This window comes from Bos indicus, chromosome 11 (assembly GCF_029378745.1).
Source record: "Bos indicus isolate NIAB-ARS_2022 breed Sahiwal x Tharparkar chromosome 11, NIAB-ARS_B.indTharparkar_mat_pri_1.0, whole genome shotgun sequence".
Classification (NCBI taxonomy): Eukaryota; Metazoa; Chordata; class Mammalia; order Artiodactyla; family Bovidae; genus Bos; species Bos indicus.
Window position 1 is genome coordinate 67,407,835 of NC_091770.1, and position 20,076 is coordinate 67,427,910.

At 41.9% G+C, this 20,076-nt stretch overlaps 1 protein-coding gene across 1 annotated transcript in view; it reads left to right on the forward strand.

Moving 5' to 3' along the window:
• Positions 1 to 7,023, forward strand: part of ANTXR1 (ANTXR cell adhesion molecule 1) — a 258,189-nt gene extending 251,166 nt beyond the window's left edge. The window contains exon 18 of the mRNA XM_019970429.2: positions 3,158 to 7,023. Coding sequence (XP_019825988.1) covers positions 3,158 to 3,418 — 261 coding nt within the window. The 3' untranslated portion in view covers positions 3,419 to 7,023. The remainder of the gene's footprint in view (positions 1 to 3,157) is intronic.
• The last annotated feature ends 13,053 nt before the right edge of the window (positions 7,024 to 20,076 follow it).

The window sequence follows — 20,076 nt, forward strand, 5'->3', positions numbered from 1 at the left end:
GGGTGCTGGCACCTAAATATGGCCTTATAATTCCTAAACCAGCAGTGGAGCAGCAGATGACAAAACAAGGCCAGTGCCTTCCAGAAGTTTCTCATCTAGTCAGGAAGCCAAGGCATTTACAAATAAAGCAATTATAGGATGCAGGCTTTGGAGTATGGTGTAGATGGTAACTAGAGAATTCAGGGACGAAAGCAAGGAATGAGTAGAAGCCGGACTTTTCAGGGAAAGATACGTGGGGGACAAAGAACCTGACTCCTGACTGAAAGACGCAGGGAGGGGCGCATGTGTGCGGAAAGCTGTGCTCTAGCCCCGCCCCCATCAGCTCCCACAAACCTGCATTGTGCCCCTGCCATGACTCGCCCCGAGCCGAGTCTCAGATCACACATTTGTATTTCCCTCTTGTCCTTTGGGTAATTGGTCCTTAAGGTCAACAGTCACACCCTCTTCATTCCCTACTCCCCAGGCTCTTCCTCAAAAGGCCTGGAAAAGGAAACCCTGGCCTGTCAGGACACATCACATCCAGGCTGGACAGCACAGGATGGTGTCCATCCTAAAGAAGGAAGCCAGGAAAAATCCACACTTCCTCCTCAGAGGAAGCCCCAGAGTAATCCCCGTCATCCCTGTCATGGGTTATAATCAGGTTAAAATGAGCAGGATGAGGAGAAAAGGACAGCCTCAGAGCGGGTACCCCACCTCAGCCTCCTGGGGAAGGGTTCTGTCAGCATCCAGGACACACAGTGGGGAGAAGAAGATGCCCCCATGGGCGTGGGGAGTTTGGGAAAAGGCCAGGGCCCACAGGGGTGGCCAGCACGCCGCCTAGACAGGAGGGGGAGGGTCGAATGGGAAAGGTGATGAGGGGGGAGCGATGGTCCACATACCAGAAGGAGAACTTCATGAGGGGGAGAGGCCCTGTGCTCCCATCCCTTGCAGAGCCCAGTGTTGAGTGGAAGGCTCCCAAGCACCGATTAAGAATAGAACTGAAATCCATTGTTTTTAGGTGAAATGCCCTGTAGATATCAATTAGGTCTAACTGGTCCTTTGGATAAGGAAGTTGTGGTACATATACACAATGAAATATTACTCAGCTATAAAAAGGAACACATTTGAGTCAGGTCTAATGAGGTGGATGAAAATGGAGCCTATTATACGAGTGAAGTGAGTCAGAAAGGGAAATACAAATATTGTATAAACGCATTTATATGGAATTTAAAAAGATGGGACCACGACAATCCTATATGGAAGACAGTAAGAGAGACACAGATGTAAAGAGCAGACTTTAGGATTCTGTGTGAGAAGGAGAGGGTGGGATGATACGAGAGAATAGCATTGAAACATGCATAATTACCATATGTTAAACAGATGAGCAGTGCAAGTTCGATGCATGAAGCAGGGCACCGAAAGTCAGTGCTCTGGAACAACCCAGAGGGATGGGGTGGGGAGGGAGGTGGGAAGGGGTTCAGGATGGGGGGACACATGTGTACATATGGCTGATTCATGTTGATATATGGTGAAAATTATCACAATATTGTAATTATCCTCCAATTAAAAAAAAATTTTTTTTAAAGGAATAGAGCTGGTGGGTGTGTGCTTCCACAGAGCAGAGAGGAAGTGCCCCAGGGGGGAGAGGGCTACTCTGAGGAGGCAGTTGGAAGTGTTCCAGGTGTCTACTCCATGTTATCCAGCTGGGTCCCTGGGAAGGGTGGAGAAAAGACAGAATTCAAGATGCCTGTGTTGCAATAAAAGGTCCCCAGGTTGTATTTCTTAAGAATCTAAGGGCACCCACGCAGGTGCCACAGCACCCTGGAAGAAGGCTTCCCCAGCCAAAGCAAAAGCAGGATAAACTGTCTATGTCATTGCGCTAGGGAGGCAGGGGCCTGGAGCAGGCGGCGGCATGTCCTGGGAACAACAAACCCACCTCTTCCTAGTTGTGGTTTAACCTTTCAGAGCCTCAGTTCCCTCATCTGTGCAACAGAACAATTGATAGTAATACCTGCCTGGCAAGGCTGTTGAGGAGATTAAATTCAATGACTTCTGTTCTTGCCCTGACCCTGTGCATCCAGTCCCCTTCTCTTCCACACCCTTGATAGAATCTGGGGCAAAAATGAAGTTGAACAAATAATTTTGCAACATAGTGTTGGCCTCAACAATTTAGGGTCTGTGTCCTTTACCAACTCGAAGAAGTTATGGAATGAGAACTCTGCCCCTTTCCCTTGGCAACTTAGTTCTCTTAAAAGCCCCCAAGATGATAGCTTATGGTGAACAATGTCAGATTCATGATCTCCAAAGAAGATTTAGCTTCAGGACCAGGGACCAGGCTGGAATATTCAGAGCTTTTTTGTGGCAGAAGTTTTATTACAGTGACAAAGAACAGAGAAAGCTTCTGACATAGACATCAGAAGAGGGACAGAGAGTGCCCCACTGGCTAGTCTTATCAAGGCCTTAAATACTTTACCAGACCCACTCCCATAACATACATCTTAAGATAACAAGATTAATCAGAAGGTTCTTGTTAAAAAGGAGAAACATGTCTTTCAGCAAGATACATTGTTGTTATATAATCCTTCAGTTCAGTCAGTTCAGTCGCTCAGTCGCCGTCCAACTCTGCGACCCCATGAATCGCAGCACGCCAGGCCTGCCTGTCCATCACCAACTCCCAGAGTTCACTCAAACTCATGTCCATCGAGTCGGTGATGCCATCCAGCCATCTCATCCTCTGTCGTCCCCTTCTCCTCCTTAGTACAAGGCTTAAGGAAAAACATACCCTTGAGCAAGATGAGTTTTGTGTAACTGTTAGCTCTTGGCTTAAAGAAAATAACATCTTATGTGACTAAGACAAAGCAGTGTAGAAAAAAAAGTTTTCCTTTTCACCTCCTTGAGAGCCCCGGACCCCTTTCTCCTCCTTGAGGGCCCTGGACTCTTTATCAATGTACCTAAGAATTAACTCTGTCTATAGTAAGCCCAGAAGAAGGAAATGGGGAGCTTATTTGTTATCAGGTTCTATTTCAGTGCTCTGCTGAGAGCACTGACATAAACTCTCACAGAAAGCATCTGCTTTCTGCAGGTTTCTTTCTGCCCGCTTCCTGCACTTCCCACCTGCCCTGTTGTAAAACCCCAGCAAGCATCAGCTCATGTTTCTTTTTCTCTGATTCTCTTTCAGGGACGCTGTATCAACTTCACCAGAGTCAAGAACAATCCGCCTGCCAAGTACCCCCTCAACAACGCCTACCACACCACCTCGCCGCCTCCTGCCCCCATCTACACCCCACCACCCCCTGCTCCCCATTGCCCTCCCCCACCTCCCAGTGCCCCCACCCCTCCAATTCCATCCCCACCTTCCATTCTCCCCCCTCCTCCACAGGCTCCCCCTCCCAACAGGGCGCCACCCCCCTCCCGACCTCCTCCTAGACCTTCTGTCTAGAACCCACAGTTCATGCTCTGGGTTCTCTCAGAAACTTTGGGGAGGAGGCTCCTCTGTGGTGTTAGAACAAGTCTTTTCAGTTAGAGGGGGCTTCCACTTTGGAAAAGAGTGGTGATAACGCCCACTGACATTCACACACTATAAAAATTTGTTTGTAACACCAGTACACCAACAATTGTGATCAGCGGAAAGAAATTGAAATTTTGAATTGCCTGAAAACCAGTGATGAGGCAACTACAGTCACAATCATAGCCACCAGCCAGCCATCATCTCTAGAAGGTTCCAGAGACAGTGAAACTGCTGAGATGCTCTAAGTGGGATTGGGTCTCCTGGAGACCAATATGAAAATCATTTCTCTGAGGGTGAAATGCAGCGTCAGATAAGAAGTCATATTGCTGGGTTGCTAAGTGCTGCCTTCCCTCTTCCACACCACCTCCATCTCTTGACCCTAGACCTACGAACCAAGGAATCCTCTCCATGCCAGCCAAGAAGGTCAGAACCCTTCACCTACAACTTTGGGGAAAGATTAGGGTCCCCATTGTGACAAGAAACTCAACATCAGATAGGTATCCAAAAGCATGTTCTGGGACTTGCAGAGGAATAAAACCTTCCAGATTCTCCCAGTTTCCAAGTGAGGAAGAGGGTGGTTGTTCACAGATGGAAAAGGTATGTTGCCATGTTGCTGTGTAAGTGAAATCAGGTGTGTGCATCGACAGGCGAGTACTGGTGGGAGCATCGGACAGTTTCTAAAGCTCACAGGCCATCAGCAGCTAGAGGTGGCTGGCTTTGGCCCAACATGGCCCCTAAATCAACAGACAATAGCACTGTCGAAGAGCAACTTATTCATGATTTATGTTAAAAGAAAAATCAAGATTTGGCTTCAATGTAGATCACTTGAGATATGAAGAAGTGACTGATACTATTTTCCAGAGACAAATATGAGTTGACCTTCCCAAAATGGCATCACTAGCACCTACCACACAATTTCACTAATTTTGTTTTTCTTTCTTCATGAAGTTGTGCACCAGAGACTTCTAGGTAGAGCTGAGAGACAATAGTCCCAACATACTAAGGAATATATCCCCCCAAAAAAGCTGGTGCAAATATATTTCTCCTTGGCTTTTCAGCACACTGACAAATACTATCAGCTGCCTGAAATTCCCACCATGCCTGGGAACCACTCCACTCCTCCAAGTCTTTCTAAATCTGTTGTCACCAGGAAGCTATATAATCACTTTCTAAACATTAGACTTCATCACCCAAAGATGAAAACAGAAGCCATTGTTCAGGGCCTGCTGCACCAGCCTGTTCAAAATTACCCACCCCCCCGCCCTCCAACTTTCCACAGGTCTTAAAAGTCGTAAAACTCTTAAATCTTTTTGAGAATAAAGCAGAATATAAAGTAAATGCAAATTGGTGCTTTGGGCTGTGGTCTCCAAAGATCTTGCAAGAACCCCCCAAGCCAGTCTCATTCTTTCACGTTACTTAGAACAGAGACATAGGACGCAGCATGCACTGCATACACACCAACGCTTGTAGCCAGGGCAGACATTGCTAATCAATCACAGCACATCTTCCAATAAGCCCAGGATTCCCTCACAACCTTCAAACCATAAGTCTGAAGAGCCACCACTCATCAGTTCAAATTGAGAGATAAATGATCCTTAATTGCCATCTCAACTTTAGAAAGCAAAAGCAAACAAGGATTGTGTGGGGGGATGGGGGAACCTTTGGACATAAAAGGTACAGTCAGGGGAAACTAGATCTAGGCAGAGTGCCTTAGTGGGGGGCTACAGGCTCTAAACGCATTGCCAACACCAAACTGACACTTCCCCAGGCATACCTTGGGCCTCCCTTCTTCCAGCCTGCCACTTCCAGAGATGCCCACAGCTTCCTCATAGAGCTAAAATCAGAGATGTTTTCCAGGGCTCCCTCCCTCACCCCCCCATCCTGGCCCAAATTATCTATTTTGAAAACATAGGGCTTCTTCTTTAGTACAGTCTTCCATGAAGCAGGTGTCAGACTGTCGCAGCGACCCGCAGTGCCATTGCTGGACTCCAGAGACCCATCCCACAGGCCAAAGGGTTTCCCAGGCTCACGGCCTAGAGGCGTTGAGCCCCTGGCCACTGTTTTGACTGCTGGCGGTACAAAACAGTCCACCCCACACCACTGCCGCCGGGCTCACTGCGGCCATCAAAAAGTTCAAGCCAAAATGTTAACATTGTGCATCAAGACGGCAGGCATAAGGTGAGAATGCAACATTTACAATCTCAACCATACATCAATCAGAAGCCCCTGTGCAGTTTCCAAGATGTTGTTTTGATAAACTCTTTGATGAAATGGGGAACTGCAAATACATGATGGCTTTGAAGAGGATTAGCAGGGTTTGTCCTTAAAACGGATTCTTCATGTAAACCCTAGTCCTTTAGAATGACAGTGGAGAAGGAGAAACTTCTATACTGTATGAATAAGGTAATATTTGAATAGTAGGCTATCACAGGCAGGAAAATTCTTTAACTGGTTTATAAGTCTGTCCGTACTTGGGTCATTCCTTGTAAAAGGTCGCAGACATATGATTGTGATCAGGAAACTGCACAAAATTATTTTTTTCAACCCTCATATTATTGTCCTCCCAAAGTTTTTTTTTTTAATAAAAACCAACTTTTTGTTGTATATATTCATATTCCATGTGTTAGATGGAAGCATTTCCTATCCAGTGTGAATAAAAGGAACAGTTGTAGTAAATTATTATAAGGCCAATGAAATTTCATGGCAGGTTATTCTACCAAGCTGTGCTTGTTGGTTTTTCCCATGACTGTATTGCTTTTATAAATGTACAAATAGTTACTGAAATGACGAGACCCTTATTTGCACAGCATTAAGAAGAACCTTGAGTGGTTACCTCTGTTAACGACCAATTCACAAACAGTGTCTGGCCTGTAGCTTGGCACATACTCCAGTGAGACACAAGGTCTCTTTTACCAGAGTCAAGAACAGAGCTGGTGGACATATTAATTAATAGTCTTGGATATCTGGCTGTGGGTAACTTTACTGTAAATATATCTAGAATGGGCAGAGACTATGTGGAAGTCTCATACACACTAAAGTTCAAACACCAGGTCAGAAGAGGGAAATTCATCCAAGAACTAGAAAAAAAAAAAAAACATGAAATATTGCACCACAGTTTTCAGCCCAGCGCCAACTCAAAAAGAAATTAATGCTGTGTAAAAGTGGGTTGAATTAGTTTGCAAACTATAATAAAGATATATGCAGTAAAAAGCCTGTTAATGCACATCAGATGGGAATGGGATGTTCTAGTCGTGTTTTCTAGTTATCTGAACTCTACTATATTATTGTACTTGGATAACCAATTTAAAAGAATTAGAATATGATGTTTTAAATACACTTAACATTAAACTCTTCTTCTAATTCTTTCTTCTATCTGTGATAATTCAGAAGACATTATGGATCTTCAGTGCCTCTGAGTCATTGTTATAAAGATCAGTTATTGCTGTACCTGCTATAGAAGACTGGGCTAAATGTGTACAATGACAAACCTTGGAAGTTGCTTTTTTTAAAAAAAAATAATAAATTCCGAAAATCAACTCTTTTACTGGTTGTCTCTTTGCTATGAAAATGAAGTACAGATTGCTCAAGTGCTTAACACTGTGATCATAAAAATGGCTATCATTCTGCAGATTATATTTCCCAAATTATTTTGTGCCTTCTACTATCTTGATTACTCTTTCTTCTTTAGCTGTCCAACATTCAACTTATATTTTTTGTAGGTAAAACAGTGTTTCTTACTAGTTCCTGAATCTGTTTCTTTATAAGTCCTCATTAAGCCTTAGTTCATCTTAATTAGAATAAAACCATCTGAAAACAAAATCATTCCACAATTTCTTCCCAAGGCTTCATTAGTATTCAACTTTAATAGCATTTTGGGCACATGGACTTTTTCAAATTACATTCATCATTAAATCATTTTGAGATAATTGACTAGCAATTTGGAAGGAAAAAGAAGTTGGAGCCCTACCTCACTCCTTATACCAAAATAAATTCTAGCTGTATTTAAGTGTAACAGATGAAACCAGGAAAGTACCAAAAGTAGGAAAAATGTTTACTGTACGGAATGAAGAATTTTTAAATCTCATATATTGCTTGCATTGCCAACCAACTTTCTTATATAATTTCAATGATTGAGTCCTGAATGTTGAGTCATGCTCCAATGTATTATGTTGAATAAACAAAGAAACTAACAGGAATAAGATTATTGATCAAGTGCTAACTGCAAAGTTGAGCAGCAGGTACAAAATTGTTTGTCACTAAATCCAGTTTTCTATCTTCAGATAAATGTGTTTCCCTAGAGTCTCACATTGGAGAAGGAAATGGCAACCCACTCCAGTGTTCTTGCCTGGAGAATCCCAGGGACGGGGGAGCCTGGTGGGCTGCCATCTATGGGGTCACACAGAGTCGGACACGACTGACGCGACTTAGCAGCAGCAGCAGAGTCTCACTTAGGTGTAGAACAATCAGTATAACACTTTGTCCATCTCAATACATTGTAAACAAGGTCCATGGTACTTATAATTATCAAACATAGACCAGAGAGTTGGCATATGCAAAACAAATGAAGTTATTCTGGTTACAATTGTATCATGTTGGCTTGAACCATGCCTCTACCCTAAAGTTATCATACCTAAACAGATTAGAAGCCTTTTAATTCCTCTGGGCATAAGCTTTGGTTCCTTCCTTTTTGCTAAATGTTAAAATGGTCATTTAGTTATATAAACCCTTCCTTCTCTACTTGGGACAGTTTTAAAGTTTGGAGTTAAAACTGTGCAACATTTCCTCTGTTTAGTTTCAAATGTCATTTCACAATGTCCTTATAAAGCAACAGCAGCAGTTAACATAATGCCTGAGTCACTGGAGAGTGCAGAGCAAAGCTCTGTTAAAAGATGTTCAATTAGTTGTGCACATTCAGTACTTTTTAGCCAGCATCTTTAGTTGAGAGATCCTTGTAAACATTAAAATGGATGCAATTCATAAAAGACATACTTCTTTTTAGTGAAGTGGCTTGCATTCTTGCAAAGCATTTTAAAAGTACAAGAAACATTGGTGCTAAGAGTGCAGAAAACACTTCATTTTCTTCTGAAGGAGAAGTCATAAGAGACATGTCAACCACTCATCATTGACAACAAAAATTTGTACCCCCAAGATTAGTCATGGAAGATTTACAACCTCCTATATTCACATTATTTTAAAATACCAGCATTTTGGAGATGTTGCCAAGGTTAGGAAAACCTTGAGCTCACCTTCTCCCATTGGGCACACCAAAATTACAACTATTTACAGAGCAACTATCAATGAGAATGACCTGAATACTAGCAGAAAAGATTTTCCACAACCAAAGATGTAAAGAAGGAACCATAGTGACATTGGTCTTTTTTGCAGCACATGGGCTCAGTAGTTGTGGCGCCCTGGCTTAGTTGGCTGCAGCCTGTGGGACCTTAATTCTCTGACCAGGGATCAAACCCACGTGCCCTGCATTGTGAGGTGGATGCTTAACCACTGGACTACAGGGAAGTCCCCATAGTAACATTGGTGGTGGGAGCAAAGATGCAGTATAGTCAAGACCCACACCCATGGGTAGGTGATCCATAAACAGGAGGATAATTATAATTGCAAAGGTTCTCCCCAGAGGAACAAGGGTTCCAAGTCCCACTTTGGGTTCTAGCCCCCAGGGGTCCTGCACCAGGAAGATGACCTCCCAGAATGTCTGACTTTGAAAGCTAATGGGACTTGCTTAAGGGAGAGCTAGAGACTCTTAAGGTGGTTTAGTTGCTAAGTTGTGTCCAACTCTTGTGACCCAATGGACTGTCACCCACCAGGCTCCTCTGTCCATGCGATTTTCCAGGCAAGAATACCAAAGTGGTATTTCCTTCTCCAGGGGATCTTCCCAACCCATGGATCAAACCTGGGTTTCCTGCACTGCAGGCAGATTCTTTACTGACTCGGCTACCAGGGCTCTTAAGAGACATGCAAAATCTCACATACTCTGAGACCCAGTGCAAAGACAATAATTTAAAGGAGCCTGGGTCAGACCCACTTACTGATCTTGGAGAGGCTCCCAGAGAAGCAAGATCCAACAAGGACTCCCCTTGAGAACGTAGTGTTGGCAGCAGTTATTTTTGAGGGCTCATTTTACCATGGTGACATTTGGGCTGGCAAGCACAGTTTTGGAGTCTTTCTCTAGCCTGTTAGCACCAAGGACTTCTCTACTCACCAGGAGATCAGCACCAGTCCTGGGGCCATCCAGGTTGAAAGGCCAGCAGCACAGGAACTAAGCCCTGCCCAGAAGTGGGCCGAGCAATAGCCCCAGACATCCTTGTCCATGCAGCCAGCCACACCAAGACCTAGCACCACAAGACAGCAGGTTGGCAGCCCCTGCATGAAGCAGGACCTGGCAACAAACCAGGCCAAGGACCAGCTTTACCTACCAGCTGCCCACAGCAATTGGTCCCATCATAACAGAAGGGCCCAGCATCCCACACAGGGTCACTGTAGAGCATATAGCTCCAGTGACCAGAGAAGAGTATGCTGTTAGGTCCCATAAAACATCTCCTGTACAAAGTGACTTCTCCATGATCAGAAAGCATAACAATATACCTAATACATTGAAAATTAGGCAAATTGAAGGAACACAGGACTATGTCCCAACTTAAGGAACAAGATAAAATGCCAGAAGAACTTGGTGAACTGTAAATAAACAATCTAACAGATAAAGGGTTCAAGGTAATGATCATAAAGATGTTTAATGAACTCAGGAGAAAAATGTATGAACACAATGAGAAGTTAAAGAGCTACAAAACATAAAGAAGAAATAATAGAACTGAAGAATATAATAACTGAAATAAAAATTCACTAGAAGGAATCAACAGTAGAATAGATGAGACAGGGGAATATGTCAGCAAACTGGAAGAGAGAGTAGAAGAAATCACCAAAGCTGAACAGAAAAAAGAATTTTAAAACAGAAGTATAGTATAAGAGATCTCTGGGACCATACTAAGCATAATAACAGTCACATTAGAGGAGTCACAGAAGGAAAAGAGAAAAAAGGGCAGATAATTGAATAAATGATAGCTGAAAATTTACAGCTATCTGGGAAAGAGAACATGCCAGCAAGTACAGAACATCCCAAAAGAGATAAATCCGAGATCCACAGCCAAACTCATTGTAATTAAAATGGCAAAAATTAAAGAGAAAAAAAATTTTTTTTTTTCCCTAGGCATCTGAGAGTTTTATTTAAGAAATTTCACAAAGCCCAGTTTGGTCTTAAGCTGCCCTCATGGTTAGTATTTCCTTAGCTCTCATTTACATCTTCTCAAAAGAGGTAAGAAAAAATTGGTAATTCTTTGTAGTAAATTCGTGTTAGCTATTTCAAACTTATCACAGCATCATTTATAATAGGAAAATTAGAAATAACCTAAATGCTCAATAGTGGCTGAGTGATAATCTATGTGTCATGGACAGGTATAATATTTAATCATGAAAAGTGTTTATGGTCTAGTGTTGGGGGAAAGTAGAAAGTATATATGCTTGGAATGCAGTTCTTTTATGAAAATGTGTATGTGATGGGGAAGAAATCAAGCAGCAAGGGAAAGGCAACAAGGTATGTACAGGGGAACTCCCATAAAGTTATCAGCTGACTTTTCAGCAGAAACCCTGCAGGCCTATCCCCTTCAACATCATGGAAAAAAAATTCTGACAAAAATCAACATTCATTTATGAGAAAAACTCTCAACAAAGTTAGTATAGAGGGGACATAACAAATGCCATATATGACAGACCTACAGCCAACATCATACTTAATGTTGAAGAGCTGAAAGCATTTCACCTAAGACCAAGAACAAGACAATGATGCCCACTCTCACCACTTTTATTCAATCCAGAAATGAAAGGTCTAGCCATAGTGATCAGGAAAGGGAAACAAGCAAAAATAAACAAATAAAAAGCTTTTGCACAGCAAAGGAAACTATCATCAAAACAAAAAGACTGTTTGGGATAGGATATTTGCAAATAATATCTTTGTTAAGACATTAATATCAAAAATATGCAAAGAGCTCATACAATTAACATCAAAATAACAAACAACTAGATTAAAATAGGGCATAAGACCTGAATAGATACTTTGTCAAAACATACAGATGGCCAAGAAACATGAAAAGATGTTCAGCATCATTAGTTATCAGAGAAAAGCAAATCTTGTCAAAACATACAGATGGCCAAGAAACATGAAAAGATGTTCAGCATCATTAGTTATCAGAGAAAAGCAAATCAAAACCACGGTATCACTTCACATCTATCAAAATGATTATCATCAAAAAGACAAGAGGGAAACTCTGGTGGTCCAATGGTTAAGACACAGTGCTTTCACTGCTGGGGACCCAGGTACAATCCCTAGTTGGGGAACTAAGATCCCACAAGCCTAATGGCACAGCCAGAAAAAAAAGAGACAACAAATAAATGTTAGAGAGGATGTAGAATGAAGGGAAACTGTGCACTGTTGGTAGGAATGTAAATTGGTGTAGCCACTATGAAAAACACTATGAAGATTTCTCAAAATTTAAAAACAGAGCTACCATACAATCCATCAATTCTATTAATTAGAAAAGATATATGCAACCTTATGTTCCTTGCAGCAATATTTACAATAGCTAATATGAAGCAACCTAAGTGCCCACCGATAGATGAACAGACAAATGTGGTATGTGTACACAATAGAATATTACTCAGCAATAAAAAAAGAATGAAATTTTGCCACTTGAAACAATGTGAATGGACCTAGACGTAGCATGCTTAGTAAAATCAGTCAGATAGAGAAAGACAAACACCACAGGATTTCACAGATATGTGGAATCCAAAAAACAAATGAACTAACATGACAAAAAAAAACACACTCATAGGAAACGAAGAGGTGGTTGCCATAGGTGGGAGGTGTGGAAGGACGTGAGGGCGACTAAGAGGTGCAGGCTTCCAGTTACAAAAAAGCTAAGCCTTGAGCATAAAATATACAACATGGGGAATATAGTCAATAATATTATAATAACTTTCTATGATGATGTCACCACTCAAACTGTGATCATTTCATAACACATAAAAGTTATCAGGGATTTCCCTGGTGGTCCAAGGGCTAAGATTCCCCACTCCCAATGTAGGGGGCCCAGATTCCATCCTTGGTTAGGGAACTAGATCCCCCATGCTGCAACTAAGAGCTCACATGCCACAACAAAGATTAAAGCTCCCACATACACAGCTAAGACCCAGTACAGCCAAGTGAATAATTTAAATATATTCAAAATTAATTAATTAAAATAAAATATCAAATCACTATTCTGTGCACCTGGAAATAACAGTGTGGTAGGTCAATTACACTTCAATTTAAAATATTAAATAAATATTAAATTTAAAATAATAAATATTAGTTATGAAAAAGCCAATAAATAAATACAAGCCCTTTGACATTCTCCCTGTGAGCCCCACCTGAAACTATGTAATACAGAGTACATCTCTTTTCACTTAAAACTATTTTAAAACTATTTTCCTACTGTAAAAGGGACTTCCCAAATGGCACAGTGGTAAGGAGATACAACAGACCCAGGTGTTCGATCCCTGGGTCAGGAAGATCCCCTAGGAAATAGCAACCCACTCCAGTATTTTTGCCTGGAAAATTCCATCGACAGAGTCTAGGGTGGGCTACAGTCCCTGGGGTTGCAAAGAGTTGGGCATGACTGAGCACAAACACACACACATACACATTGTAAAAGACCAGTTTGAAATTGATGGTAATATGCATTTCCATCCAAGCTTTAAATATTCCCTGTGAATGCAGAGTACCTCATAGATAAAGGTGATGCAGAAGCATTCACACTTAGCTGAACCTGAAGGATCAGGCTTCTCCCCAGCTGGGGTGGATATCAGGTGACTGAGAAGCAGCCTTTGCTCTGTAGGGTTGGCTCTCGGGTTCACAGGCAGGCTCCAAAGAGTGGGAAAGAAGACAGTGGGAGACCCTCAGACAGGAATAGGAAAAGAGTGATTCCAGGCAAGAGTGGGGAAAAGGAAGAGCTGTCAAACCAGACTACAAATTTTCTGATAATGCACACCTGGAATTAATTCCAGTGTCAAAAAACTAGGGCCCAGGGGTGGGGATGCTGATTCAGCTCTGTGGTCCTGCTGGCTAAAGACATCAGACATGATAGTATGGTCATTGTGCATGTGTGCTCAGTCACTTCAGTTGTGTCCAACTCTGCGGCCCTGTAGACGGTAGACACCAGGCTCCTCTGTCCATGGGATTCTCCAGGCAAGAATACTGAAGCATGTTCCCATGCCCTCCTCCAGGGGATCTTCCCAGCCCAGGGATCAAACCCACATCTCCTGTGGCTCCTGCATTGCAGGCAGATTCTTTACCAGTGAGCCACAGTGGAAGCCCAATATGATTACTAATGCTACTGCTGCCAAGTCACTTCAGTCATGTCCGACTCTGTGTGACTCCAGAGATGGCAGCCCACCAGGCTTCCCGGTCCCTGGGATTCTCCAGGCAAGAACACTGGAGTGGGTTGCCATTTCCTTCTCCAATGCATGAAAGTGAAAAGTGAAAGGGAAGTCACTCAGTCCTGTCGGACTCTTCACGACCCCATGGGCTGCAGCCCACCAGGCTCCTCTGTCCATGGGATTTTCCAGGCAAGAGTACTAGGATGTAGCAAATGACCAAAGGATTATTCAACTTTTGGTGGCAATAACTATACATTTGGGCACAACTTCCCTGAAAACAGTACTGATAACTGATGGGATTGATCTGAGGGAAAGTCCAGACAGACCCTGTTCAGTTCCTCTCATTCCAAATGGTGGCCACGATGGTGGACTTTAAGCTTTGGGTGAGTAAACCCAGCCTCAAGAATAGTAATGTGGCTCCCAGTCATCCCTTCAGGAAGAGAAGTTTTCTTTCCTGCTTCAAATAGGCATGTAACTGTTTTGTACCAAAACTCCTTTCTAACACCACACCTGGCTGCCTTCTCCACTCCATACAAAATTGGATATAATGAGCACCTCTTGGTGCTAACACAGAAATATTGTTAATGTCTGTGTAACACATGTTTTGTTTCCATGGCTTTGCATTGTATGTTTCCATGAAGCTGAACAGACTTTCAGACTCACTCACTCTTTCAGACTCACTCACATTTGTATCTGCTCTGATGACATTATTCCTGCTTATGAGGAATAGACCTGCAGTGAGCTCCAGGAGAATTCAAGTCCATGTCTTACCTTCGTCAGGCATTTCCATTTGCCCCATTAGAGATGCCAAAACAAAGACTCCTCTTCAAAAAGCCCAGGCCACTACACATATTACTGGCTGAGACTATCAGTTCTCTAAAATGCTAAACTTTTATATTTAGATCAGCATCTTCATAGGTTTTTCAATATTTGCTTTTAGGGGATTCTTAGAAGATTATTACCTTTATTTAGTCTTGAATCATTAGTAAAAACAAATAGATCCCATTCAGCTCTATGTCCTGGACATAGTTTTCTTGCTTCTAATTAATAGTAACTGGTAGTTGATTTTCTAAAAAAAAAAAAAAAAAAAAAAAAATTAATTTCCTTTGCAACTTAGTAATAGGAAAGAAGAAAAGCTTCCTTAACCTGATAAAATGTATCCACAAAAACTACTCAGACATTATATTTAAAGTTGAAGTATTAAAAAAATAAAAAATAAAGTTGAAGTATTAGGGGTATTTCCTTTAAAATAAAAAACAAGAAAGGATTCTAACCATCACCATTACTAACCATTGCACCCTAACCAGTGCAATAACACAAAGTTATAAAAACAGTTACAAAAATCAGGAAGAAAAAAACTGTCATTATTTGCAGATCATATAATGGATCAGCTTAAGAGGAGCCTGGCTAGCTACAGTCCACGGGGTCACAAATAGTCGGACATGACTGAGCAACTAAAATAACAACAGATCAATATAAGAATCAACTTAAAAATTACTACAGCTAACAAAGGAGGTCAGTGAGCTAGACAGGGACATGACCAACACAGTCAATGAGCATACCTGTTAGCGCTCTGTCCATTCATAATAGAAATATGTATAAATTATGAAATTTTAAAATTATGTATAAATTATACACATATATGTATATATATAGTAACTAGAAAAAAACCTAGCCAAAAAATGTGCAGAACCTATAGGAAGACAGCTATAAAACTTTATGAATAACCCTTCATAAAAAGAGAGATGTACTACATTTCTAAATTGGAAAACTGAATACTAAAAAGATGTCAGATCTCCACTACATAGAAAGAGATTCCAAATGGACTTTTAAAAATGGAGAGAGAATGTAAAAGAAGTGTTCTTGCTTCTAATTAATGGTGACTGTTCATTGGCAGGCCTGTCCATGAACGGAAGGTTCTTGTTATCTTGCCAATCGACCCTCAGGGAAAATCAAGAAAACGGCAAAAAGAAGAATGGAAGGCAAGGAAGAATTGTCTTCTCTATGGTCATAGCAAGAAGAAACAGAAAAATAAAAGGGTCCTCTCACCCCCTACATTCTGACACTAAAGTAGACTGTGTATTAGTGTAGCTCTCCAGTAATAATTTATGCATATGGTGCCCAACCCACAGTAGTTAATCAATTGTAGTTGAGAGAATAAACGTACAAATGAAGAATCCCAACAAGTCCCATGTTTAAGCAAATCAACAGAAGAAACAGCTGTATCTGAGACAATGTTTACTTTCAAGAACCAACAGTGGTAAAGAGGTTCTTCCTTTCCCCACTGCCTTTGAGCAAATATTCAAACTGTGGACTCTCACTGGGTGGTATTGAATAAATTGCTATGCAAATTCATTAACTCCATCCACTGACTGAATTACTTTTCAATGCATACACATTCCTTCACATTCTATGTCAGCTGAGGTCAAGTCCTTTTTGCCTGGGAGGAAAAATAAGAGTAGATGCCAGGAATTTAGGGTATGTGCCAAAAGGGAAAAAAGGCGCCAGCACTGGCAGTCACCAGAAGAATCAGCTCCAATTTCCCTTGTTTGTTTATCAAATGTCCTATCACAGGACCAGATTCCCTGCCACTCTGTAAGTGCATAGAGCAAGACTCAACAGCCCTGTCATGGTTCATTGAGAAATAGCAAGAATCTAGAATCAAGAGTCAAGCTGTCGTGATACTCAATAGTGCATTCATCAACAAAGCAGCTGTTCGTCTGTAGATCTGGGCTCTGATATTTCACAACTGTCTGAGCGGGCTTTGTTCAGTCCATGATAAGTAGATCTCATCCCGGGTTGCTGAGCCTGTCATCTTCACTCTCAAGGCTGCTTATGTTGTTGCCTTTGGTAGATTACAAAAACGAACATTCACTTTCTTCTTTGTCTTTCTTTATCTTTGAATGAGCAGCGAAGAGAGTTTCCGTATATCCCCTCTTCCTGGACAGTCTTCCCTGTTATTAACATCGTGCATTCAGTTCAGTTCAATTCAGTTCAGTCGCTCAGTCATGTCCGACTCTTTGTGACCCCATGAATTGCAGCACGACAGGCCTCCCTGTCCATCACCAACTCCCAGAGTTCACTCAAACTCACGTCCATCAAGTCAGTGATGCCATCCAGCCATCTCATCCTCTGTCATCCCCTTCTCCTCCTGCCCCCAATCCCTCCCAGCATCAGAGTCTTTTCCAATGAGTCAACTCTTCGCATGAGGTGGCCAAAGTATTGCAGTTGCAGCTTTAGCATCATTCCTTCCAAAGAAATCCCAGGACTGATCTCCTTTAGAATGAACTGGTTGGATCTCCTTGCAGTCCAAGGGACTCTCATGAGTCTTCTCCAACACCACAGTTCAAAAGCATCAATTTTTCAGTGCTCAGCTTTCTTCACAGTCCAACTCTTGCATCCATACATGACCACTGGAAAAACCATAGCCTTGACTAGATGGACCTTTGTTGGCAAAGTAACGTCTCTGCTTTTGAATATGCTATCTAGGTTGGTCATAACTTTCCTTCTAAGGAGTAAGCGTCTTTTAATTTCATGGCTGCAGTCACCATCTGCAGTGATTTTGGAGCCCAAAAAAGTAAAGTCTGACACTGTTTCCACTGTTTCCCCAGCTATTTCCCATGAAGTGATGGGACCGGATGCCATGATCTTCATTTTCTGAATGTTGAGCTTTAAGCCAACTTTTTCACTCTCCTCTTTCATTTTCATCAAGAAGCTTTTTAGTTCCTCTTCACTTTCTGCCATAAGGGTGGTGTCATCTGCATATCTGAGGTTATTGATATTTCTCCCAGCAATCTTGATTCTAGCTTGTGTTTCTTCCAGTCCAGCATTTCTCATGATGTACTCTGCATATAAGTTAAATAAGCAGGGTGACAATATACAGCCTTGACGTACTCCTTTTCCTATTTGGAACCAGTCTGTTGTTTCATGTCCAGTTCTAACTGTTGCTTCCTGACCTGCATACAGATTTCTCAAGAGGCAGGTCAGGTGGTCTGGTATTCCCATCTCTTTCAGAATTTTCCACAGTTTATTGTGATCCACACAGTCAAAGGCTTTGGCATAGTCAATAAAGCAGAAATAAATGTTTTTCTGGAACTCTCTTGCTTTTTCCATGATCCAGCAGATGTTGGCAATTTGATCTCTGGTTCTTCTGCCTTTTCTAAAACCAGCTTGAACATCAGGAAGTTCACGGGTCACATATTGCTGAAGCCTGACTTGGAGAATTTTGAGCATTACTTGACTAGTGTGTGAGATGACTGCAATTGTGTGGTAGTTTGAGCATTCTTTGGCATTGCCTTTCTTTGGGATTGGAATGAAAACTGACCTTTTCCAGTCCTGTGGCCACTGCCGAGTTTTCCAAATTTGCTGGCGTATTGAGTGCAGCCCTTTCAGGATTTGAAATAGCTCAACTGGAATTCCATCACCTCCACTAGCTTTGTTCGTAGTGATGCTTTCTAAGGCCCACTTGACTTCACATTCCAGGATGTCTGGCTCTAGGTGAGTGATCTCACCATCGTGATTATCTTGGTCGTGAAGATCTTTTTTTACAGTTCTTCTGTGTATTCTTGCCACCTCTTCTTAATATCTTCTGCTTCTGTTAGGTCCATACCATTTCTGTCTTTTATCGAGCCCATCTTTGCATGAAATGTTCCCTTGGTATCTCTAATTTTCTTGTAAAGATTTCTAGTCTTTCCCATTCTGTTGTTTTCCTCTATTTCTTTGCGTTGATCACTGAGGAAGGTTTTCTTATCTCTCTTTGCTATTCTTTGGAACTCTGCATTCAGATGCTTATATCTTTCCTTTTCTCCTTTGCCTTTCACCTCTCTTCTTTTCACAGCTATTTGTAAGGCATGAACCTCCATCCATAGTTCATCAGGCACTCTGTCTATCAGATCTAGTCCCTTGAATCTATTTCTCACTTCCACTGTATAATCATAAGGGATTTGATTTAGGTCATACCTGAATGGTCTAGTGGTTTTCCCCACTTTCTTCAATTTAAGTCTGAATTTGGCAATAAAGAGTTCATGATCTGAGCCAGTCAGCTCCCAGTCTTGTTTTTGCTGACTGTATAGAGCTTCTCCATCTTTGGCTGCAAAGAATATAATCAATCTGATTTTGGTGTTGACCATCTGGTGATGTCCATGTGTAGAGTCTTCTCTTGTGTTGTTGGAAGAGGGTGTTTGCTATGACCAGTGTGTTCTCTTGGCAAAACTTTATTAGCCTTTGCCCTGCTTCATTCCGTACTCCAAGGCCAAATTTGCCTGTTACCCCAGGTGTTTCTTGACTTCCTACTTTTGCATTCCAATCCCCTATAATGAAAAGGACATATTTTTGGGGGTATTAGTTCTAAAAGGTCTTGTAGGTCTTCATAGAACTGTTCAACTTCAGCTTCTTCAGTGTTACTGGTTGGGGCATAGACTTGGATTATTGTGATATTGAATGGTTTGCCTTGGAAACGAACAGAGCTCATTCTGTCGTTTTTGAGATGTTATCCAAGTACTGCATTTTGGAATCTTTTGTTGACCTTGATAGCTACTCCATTTCCTCTAAGGGATTCCTGCCCACAGTAGTACATGTAATGGTTATCTGAGTTAAATTCACCCATTCCAGTCCATTTTAGTTCGCCGATTCCTAGAATGTCGATGTTCACTCTTGCCATCTCCTGTTTGACCACTTCCAATTTTCCTTGATTCATGGACCTAACATTCCAGGTTCCTATGCAATATTGCTCTTTACAGCATCCAACCTTGCTTCTATCACCAGTTACATCCACAACTGGGTCTTGTTTTTGCTTTGGCTCCATCCCTTCATTCTTTCTGGAGTTGTTTCTCCACTGATCTCCAGTAGCATATTGGGCACCTACCGACCTGGGGAGTTTCTCTTTCAGTATCCTATCATTTTGTCTTTTCATACTGTTCCTGGGGTTCTTAAGGCAAGAATACTGAAGTGGTTTGCCATTCCCTTCTCCAGTGGACCACATTCTGTCAGACCTCTCCACCATGACCCACCTGTCTTGGGTGGCCCCACACGGCATGGCTTAGTTTCATTGAATTAGACAAGGCTATGGTCCACGTGATTAGATTGACCAGTTTTCTGTGATTATGGTT